Raw genomic sequence first — 8,436 nt, 5'->3', positions numbered from 1 at the left:
AATGAAGAAATAAAATGAAAGTAATCCCTGTTAGCAGGTTTGCTCACATCTGAGGAGCTGAGTTTCCACCTGTGTGTGTGTGTGTGTGTGTGTGTGTGTGTGTGTGTGTGTGTGTGTGTGTGTGTGTGTGTGTGTGTGTGTGTGTCCACCCTCAATGTGTGCATGAGCTGCTGCTATGAGAAGATGATGTTGAAATATTACAGCCCCACAGCAGTGAAGTCTTCTCAATTTGTTCCTCGCTGCGTTATGAGAAAGTACAGAAGGAGATTAGCGGCGGCACAGATTGTATTTGCAGAAATCTGTCATGCTCGTGTTGAACTACTGGATGTAAAACAAAGTATTTGATAATAAATTAATCCAATTCAGCCTTCTGAAGATAAAAATGAGGGCATGAAGGTGTTGGGAAGCAGCGTTATTTTTAATTATAGCCATCGCACACAGTCGATAATATTACAGATCTTTAGTTTGGATTAATTTATTCATGTAAGCAGTTTTATTTTCATCATGTAACAGCTCAGTGTGAACATGAGTGTCATATTTGTGCCGTTCAAACGAAGCGTGGCTTCAATCTCTCTCCATAAAAAGCTGTTGAGTTATTTTAAAGAGGAACCTGCTGTTTCTCGTCAGAGCGGAACATGAAGGAGCGCACTCGTTCCCACAGCTGATCTTTAGGGCGGTGCTGTGGTCACTGGGAGGTTAAATGAGAGGTGAGTGAAGGAAGTGGTCCGGGGCCGGATGCCCTCTCTTTACCCCCCGACACCTCGGTGGGAGTGCGCAGTGCCAGGCCGGGCCAGCAGCAGCAGCAGTCGACGCATCATCGCACGTACTTTACGCACACTGGATGCAGAGACCCGGTGGAAGATGATGCTCAGACCGGCTCAGATGGGCTTTCTCTCGGGCTTCATGTATCAGGTAGCGGCGGTATGGTTGCCGGTACTCGTGTAAAATGCTCTGGAGCAGCCCGGGTGTGCTGGTCGGCCTAGCTGAGCTCGGCTGCTGCTGCTCGCCGTCGCCTCTCCCATTTCTATTCTAGTACTTTTTTATTGTAGCTTTATTATTTCCAGGTCAAAATCTCAGTTTCCTGTGCGGCTTGTTTGTACTAAAAATGGCCGGAGATGGCGGCGCTCTGAAGGATATCAATGAGATTAAATCCCAGTTCCGGACCAGAGAGGGCTTCTACAAGCTGCTCACCCTCTCGGACTCGCAGCAGCGGGGCGGGCTGTCGCGGGGTCCGTCCGCCGGAGCCACGCTGGGCCCAGGGGCTGGACCCGGTACGATACCCGGCGGAGGGGTCGGGCTGCTGCAGGGGCCCGGGGCTGCCGCCGCCGCCGCTGCCGCCGCCGCCGCCTCCTCCTCCTCCAATGCCGCAGCCAACTCCTCTCCGGCGGGCTTCCTGCCGCCGGTCCGGGTCTCGATGGTCAAGCTGCAGCCCGAAGACCCGAGCGAGGAGTCGGAGCGGGTGTGCTTCAACATCGGCAGGGAGCTGTATTTCTACACGTACACCAACATCAAGAAGGTGAGCCTGCTCTCCCTGCGGCCAGTGACGGATCGGATGGTCAGGCTTAGCTTAGCATGCTAGCCTGCATTGCTAATGTGATGTCGTTAGCTCGTGTTTCGTCATCTTAAACCGAGCCTCTGCTGCTGCTGCACAGAGCTAGCCACCGTGCTCACGGTCAGTTTCTGTTTGGTGTGCACTGCAAAATGGAGAGGCCGGTGGTGTGTGTGAGCGGACCGTGAGTGGTGCATCTCCAGGTGGATGCACGGTGTCAGCGGAGGCTGCAGGGGAGCGACGGTGGGAGCAGGAAGAGGCGGACTGACAGCTCTCCGTGCACTGCATGTCTGCCGAAAGCATGCGAGCCACAGGCTGCTGCTCCTCTCTGCTGCATGCTCAGCGGTTACACACCGAGGCTGCAGCTTGCTGGTGTTGACATTTTGAGGTGATTCAGTTTCTAATTTACGGTGAAATGCTGCTGATTGAAAACCTTCAGCCTCCCGCTGCATCACAGGCTCTGCTGTCCCCTGACCCTCCGTGGAGCAGAGGAAACACTGATTCAAAAGTCACAATTCAGTGTGAAAATCAACTATTCCCAAGCTTTTAATCTGTCGTACTGTGTCTCATAGTACATGACAGACATCTGAGATTCTGCATCAGATGTCTGTGTTGACCGGACTCTCGCCTGAGGGAAGGATCTGCATTTGTCCTCCGGTTTCTCCTCACAGAGCTTGTTTTTAGCATCGCTAGCATGCACCAAGGAATTCTTAGAGGGCTGAAATTGCTTGCAGCCAGTTGCACGCTTGCTTCTTAATGAGGAATGCTAATAACCCATTGAGGACGACCTGGAGGACGAATGTGAAACGCTTGTCCTCCTCTAACGTTGCATGGATCAATGAGGGCAGACTGACTGCCAGGCTTTTCTTTCACTGCACGCTGTCACTCAGCTTTAGATTCATCGTTCGGTTCATCCTGAAGTTACTCCACGAGTGCAGTAACGTGGTTCATGTTCACATGCAAACAGTGTGAAGACACACGTCATCGTCAATGAACTGAGCAGTCAGAGTTCACTCAGTGTCTGCACTCAGGCAGCCATCGTGTGGTTCATCATACTACGACTCTACATCCTCAGAATTCAGGGGTTTGCAGTCTTTATGTGAAGGAGGAGATGATGTCTGAGAAGCTTGAGTCTTCCCTGCTGCAGACACACAGTGATTTAACTGGAATACTGACTGATACCTGAACCGAAGTCCTGCTCAGATGCCTGCTGAGCAGTCATGTCTGATCGAAACGTTGAACTTTACACTGACGAAGAGCCCAGTCACGTCTGGTCAGTCCAGTCTGCTTCATGAGGTCGGCTGGTTTTGATCCGATCTGGTGCGTCCCTGATAATCAACGCTGCACGCTGCCCTGAAGCAGGTCTTAACTTCACTTCATCAGTGCAGTCTGCCTTCACCCTGCAGGTCAAGATGTCTTTCGACCTGCAGATCACTGCTCACTGCGTTCCCTCGTCTGCTCCTCCTTCACTCAGTGACTTCCTACATTTCCCAGAATCCCTCCTTGTGCCCCTGCAAACATCAGTGATGGAAACACCTGCGCACTTCCTCTAAACCACAAATTTATTTAAAAGACAGGCTACCATTCAAAGTGTGTCTTAAAGGACCAGTGTGCAGGTGGTAGTGACATCTAGTGGTGACGTTGCAGGTTACAACCAGCTGAATACCCCTCGCCTCAGCCCGCTCCTTCCAAGCGAATAAGAAAACCTACAGTGGCCTTGAAAGGCGTTCTCTGGAGTCATTGGTTTGTCCATTCTGGGCTACTGTAGAAACATGATGGACTCCATGGAAAATATAGATGATATTTCTGCCAATAGATCCCCATAAATCCGACACAGTGCTCCTTCAGAACAATGCTCCGATGCCTGGAGATCGCTTCCTAACGAGCGTCTGATGGACAGCCGGAGCAAAAATGTCCACCAGGTTTATCTGAAGCTGATGAAACCGTGTTTCTGTGCTGAGCTGCACCAGAGGCCAGTAACGTAGTGAGGTGTTAAAGAAACAGGCCGCTGACGCCTCATAGTAACATCATCAGGCTCTGTGTTCAGAACGAGGCGGCACATCAGGAGGCGATCTGTATGAACGTGAGTACAACAAGAAAACTCAGTGCTCGTGTGGACGCCTTTGGTTTAAGTGTGAACCGTCCTGCAGATGGACAACGTCTCGCAGATTTCTTGTCAGTCAGTTGTGTTTTATTGGGCGTGATGTGTGTTGTGGTGTGAATATTTAAATCATGGACTGCATTGAAATCCAGAATGACTTCAGCAAACCTTCAGAGGCCAGGTGTGACCTTTAGGCGTGCTGGTGGTGGGTGGACCAATAGCGTGGAAGTGCTCCTGCAGCCATGTTGCTTTGTGGCGTTCAGGACACGTCGGCGTCTCGCTGTGAGACTGCTGACTGTCAGCACAGAGCGGCAGCAGAAAGAGACCTTTGTTCCTTCGATCTGTCACCAAAACCTGATGTTTCCATTGATCTTTTGTGTGGATGAAAATGGTTTTCTGTCAAACTCTGCTGCAGAGTCGCATCACTGATGAATACACGGGTGCAGAAATGAGCTCGTCAGCAGATGTTTGCAGCTGTGTGAAGTGTTTCCTTGTGAATGACCCCCCTGAGCGTGATGTCGTGGTTCTCTCCCTGCAGGCTGTAGACCTCAGTAAGCCGATAGACAAGAGGATCTACAAAGGGACTCAGCCGACGTGTCACGACTTCAACCAGTACTCGGCCACGGCAGAGAGCGTGGCGCTCATCGTGGGCTTCTCGGCCGGACAGGTCCAGTACCTCGACCCCATCAAGAAGGAGACCAGTAAACTCTTCAACGAGGAGGTATTGTGCTGCGCTCAGCTCCGTGCCGCTGTGATTAAATCCTGCTGTAAAGCGTCAGATCGAATTCGTCATTCTTGTGTCTTTTTTTTTTCTGCCCCAGTTTGGATGCTTCAGAATTCAGTCTTCATCGTTTCCCTCCATCGAGCTTTGTTGTTTCCACATTCTTTCACTGCGTCTCCTGAACCGCCTCTCTGTGTAATGGGATTCTCTTTAATGGGATTCCCAATTGAATTTAGGAAATGTGTGTGTGTGTGTGTGTGTGTGTGTGTGTGTGTGTGTGTCTCCTGAATGTGTTCACCTCTCTGAGTTTTGCTTCTCTACATCTTTTTTCCACCTCCTGCTCTCTCCTGTTTGTCTCTCTTCCCTCTCTCTTTCTTTATTTTCTGTCTTTTTTGATCATGTTTTGCTCACAATGAGCCGACTCTGCGTGATGTTCTCATAAAAGCACAATCAAATCTAAAATCAAACTTCATATTTTTTCTTTCTTTCATATTTTTCTCCACCTCTCCTCCTCCCTGTCCTTCTCCTTCTGTCCACTTCCTCACACTTTCCTCCGTCCACCTCCTTCCTGTCTTCCAGAGATTGATAGACAAATCCAAGGTGACGTGTCTGAAATGGCTTCCCAAATCGGAGAACCTGTTTCTGGCCTCCCACGCCAGCGGCCACCTCTACCTCTACAACGTGGACCACCCGTGTGGCACCACGGCCCCGCAGTACTCTCTCCTGCGGCAGGGCGAAGGCTTCGCCGTCTACGCCTGCAAAACCAAGACGCCGCGCAACCCGTTGTTACGATGGGCGGTGGGTGAAGGAGGCCTCAACGAGTTCGCTTTCTCCCCGGATGGTGTGCACGTGGCGTGCGTGGGCCAGGACGGCTGCCTGCGCGTCTTCCACTTCGACTCGATGGAGCTGCAGGGGGTGATGAAGAGCTACTTCGGCGGGCTGCTGTGCGTGTCATGGAGCCCTGATGGGAAATATCTCGCCACGGGTGGAGAGGATGACCTGGTTACCGTCTGGTCCTTCGCAGAAAGTCGTGTGGTCGCGAGAGGGCACGGCCACAAGTCCTGGGTCAATGTGGTGGCGTTTGACCCCTTCACCACGTCCCTGGAAGACGACGAGCCCATGGAGCTCAGCGGCAGCGAGGAGGACCTCCACCAGGGGGCGCCAAATAACTCCATGCACTTCGGCCGGGTCCGAACCAGCAGCACGTTGTCGCGTCTGTCCCGGCACAGCTCGAAAGGTGGCGGCTCGGCGGCGGTCACGTACAGGTTCGGCTCGGTGGGGCAGGACACCCAGTTCTGTCTGTGGGACTTGACGGATGACGTGTTGTACCCCCGCCTGCCGCTGTCCCGTGCCTTTACTAACACTTTTGGACCCTCACTGTCCAACTCCGGCAGCGGCGGGGTCAACAGCACTTCAGGAGGGGGAGGAGGTGGAGGTGTTGAGGGGCACCATCACCCGCCTAACACCAACACCGGCACCTCCAACCCACCGACGCTCCCCTTACCGCTTCCTCGCTCCCTTTCTCGCTCCAACTCTCTGCCCCACCCTGCGGTGGCAAACGCCTCCAAAGGCCAGGGCAACTCTGAGGGCGGCGGAGGAGGCGGAGGAGGAGGAGGGAGCAGCAGCGGAGGAAACAGCACACCCTTCAGCATCGGCCGCTTCGCCACGCTGTCGCTCCAGGAGCGCAAGTCGGACAAGTCCGGTTGCAGCAGTGGGGTGGAGAAGGAGCACAAGCGCTACCACAGCCTGGGCAACATCAGCAAAAGCAACGATAAGATCAACGTGGCGCCGAGGAGCAACCGGCTGGACGCCGCCAAGGTCCTAGGAACCACGCTGTGCCCACGCATGCACGAGGTGCCGCTGCTGGAGCCGCTGGTGTGCAAGAAGATCGCGCACGAGAGGCTGACGGTGCTGGTGTTCATGGACGACTGCATCATCACAGCCTGCCAGGAGGGGCTCATCTGCACCTGGGCGCGGCCGGGGAAGGCGGTAAGTCTTCAGGCAAGTCCCTGATTGGACAGTGAGGCGCAGCTGACAACTGCTGTCACTGTGATCGTGTTCATTATTGATTATTATCATCATTATTATTCATTAAATGCTTCAGAAGCCGAAGTGACTGCAGTCCAAAGCGATTTCCGTAATTATCACATTTTCAAACTGCAGTCACAGAAGTTTTATCTGCACAGCTGAATGATGTCAGCAGTCACTGGAAATTTGATCAAAATGAAACGTTTAAAGTCAAACATGATGAAGACAAGCTGCTGATGAAGAGGTGCAGCTGACTGAAGTGTTGAATTCTTTATTCTTCCTGAAATGATTTTTACACTGAAGAGTCTCATCTTTAATTCTTTGCATAGAAGAAGAATTCCAGTCACTCATTTCAGGACATTGATCACGACACCGATCAGCTCTTAAACTCTGACCTTCAGTGTTTCCCTCTCAGCTCAGTCAGCAGCTCGTTTTGAGCAGGACATGATGTCACCTTTGGATCTTCCTGCTCTCAGAGGTGGAGGACAGATCTTCTGGTTTTCTAACTTGGTTTCATGTTTTCTCTTTGTGTTCAGAACTTGACAGCACAGAACGGGAACTCTCCGAGCGGCACGGTGGTATAGCTGGAGGAGAAGCTTTGCACTCATCCCCAATCCTTCCTTCTTTGTCTCCTCGCTGTCCAACTCCGTCTCCACCTGTCCTCAGTCAGGGGCCAGAGACCTTCCCGCCTACCACAGCAGTATTAAACCCTCAGTGTTACTCTCTGTACCCGTCACCACCCAAACCCTGATTCCATTCGCTCACACGGCGGCGTTTGGTGGGAAACGCTTCCTGAATCGTCGGCACGTGAAGTGTGAAACTAACATCTGACAGATTTACCAAGTCAGCTGCTTGAATATTAGCAAAGAGGCTAGCTAGCATGTGAAGCAGTCAATAAGGTTCTGGTAGCTCGCTGCAGTGCAGTCAGGAATATGCATGACATGGCCAAAAGTATGTGGACACCCCTTTGACGTGGGGCCCCTCAGGTCCAGTGAAGTCTCCATACGTACACCTGATCCACTCTCATGGCTGAACGGGAGCAAATCCCTGCAGCCGGGTTCCAACATCAGACAGGAAGCCTTTCCAGAAGAGCGGAGGACGGTCTGTGATGCTGGAATGACAGCAGTCACTCACACAGCAGGTGTAATGTTCAGGTGTCCACGTGCTTTTTGCCACATAAGTTCAGATCCACAGATTCTGTTAATCTTCAGTACAAAGATGACGTCGTTCCAACGTGTCCTGATAAAATGGCCGAAGGCGTCCCTCAGATCTGCTTGTCCATTTTCCAGAGGAGCAAAGTGTGTCTGCAGTCAGTTTGACCCAAAGTTCATCAGAGCCATCATGGTGTCACTTTAGATTTAAAGACTTGTTCCTGTACGTTCGATCTGTCTGACGTCACCGCGGTGGTCAGCGCTCGAGCGGCGCCTCGCTGTGCTTCGTCTTCAGGGAGACTTTCCCACCTCGAGCCTCCGTGGGAGTAAAGTTTATTCCCAGTGCTTCGGCCCCCTGCCTTCACTTCACCCCCCCGTGATTCTCTGCAGAAGGACTGCGTGGAACAAACAGATGGTATCTGCTCCTCTGTGTCTGCAACCCTGAAGCTACAAGGAGCGAGCAGCAGCCTCCACCCTCATCCACCCCCCGGCCCCCCCCCGCCCCCCCACCCCCCCCATGCAACAGACACTGCGAACGCCACGGCCGTTGTATTTAAGTTATTTATTTTATCACAAGACTGTGCAGTAATTTATAATGTAAATACTGAAAATACTCTATAAATACAAAGAGGACAAAGCTGTATGGAAATAATGACTTGACAGCGAAGAAGAGAAGAAGAGGCGGAAGATGAAGAATATTAATATATGAAGATCCTTCTATTGTACATAGCAACAGTTAAAAATTGAATGTCTGCTGTTTTAGGGAACTTGAAGATGTCAATGTGTTTTTATTTGGTGTGATAGAGTTTCCTCAGTTGGTCCCAGACGGCGAGCTGGGTTTGATCCGTCGACTGAAGCGGCGGCGTCTCCGGACTCTTTGGAGAAA

The 8,436-nt window shown here is 51.9% G+C and overlaps 1 protein-coding gene across 1 annotated transcript; it reads left to right on the top strand.

Annotated features, from left to right (window-relative positions):
- The first annotated feature begins 712 nt into the window (after positions 1-712).
- Positions 713-7,064, top strand: LOC139336280 (WD repeat-containing protein 20). Its single transcript, XM_070970326.1, has 4 exons — positions 713-1,516; positions 4,189-4,371; positions 4,951-6,360; positions 6,936-7,064. The coding sequence occupies exons 1-4, from the start codon at positions 1,106-1,108 to the stop codon at positions 6,981-6,983; spliced, it is 2,052 nt and encodes a 683-aa protein (XP_070826427.1). The 5' UTR covers positions 713-1,105; the 3' UTR covers positions 6,984-7,064.
- The last annotated feature ends 1,372 nt before the right edge of the window (positions 7,065-8,436 follow it).

The sequence above is a fragment of the Chaetodon trifascialis genome, chromosome 9 (genome assembly GCF_039877785.1).
Source record: "Chaetodon trifascialis isolate fChaTrf1 chromosome 9, fChaTrf1.hap1, whole genome shotgun sequence".
In the NCBI taxonomy this organism is placed as follows: domain Eukaryota; kingdom Metazoa; phylum Chordata; class Actinopteri; order Chaetodontiformes; family Chaetodontidae; genus Chaetodon; species Chaetodon trifascialis.
This window is presented reverse-complemented; position numbering and strand designations above follow the sequence as displayed.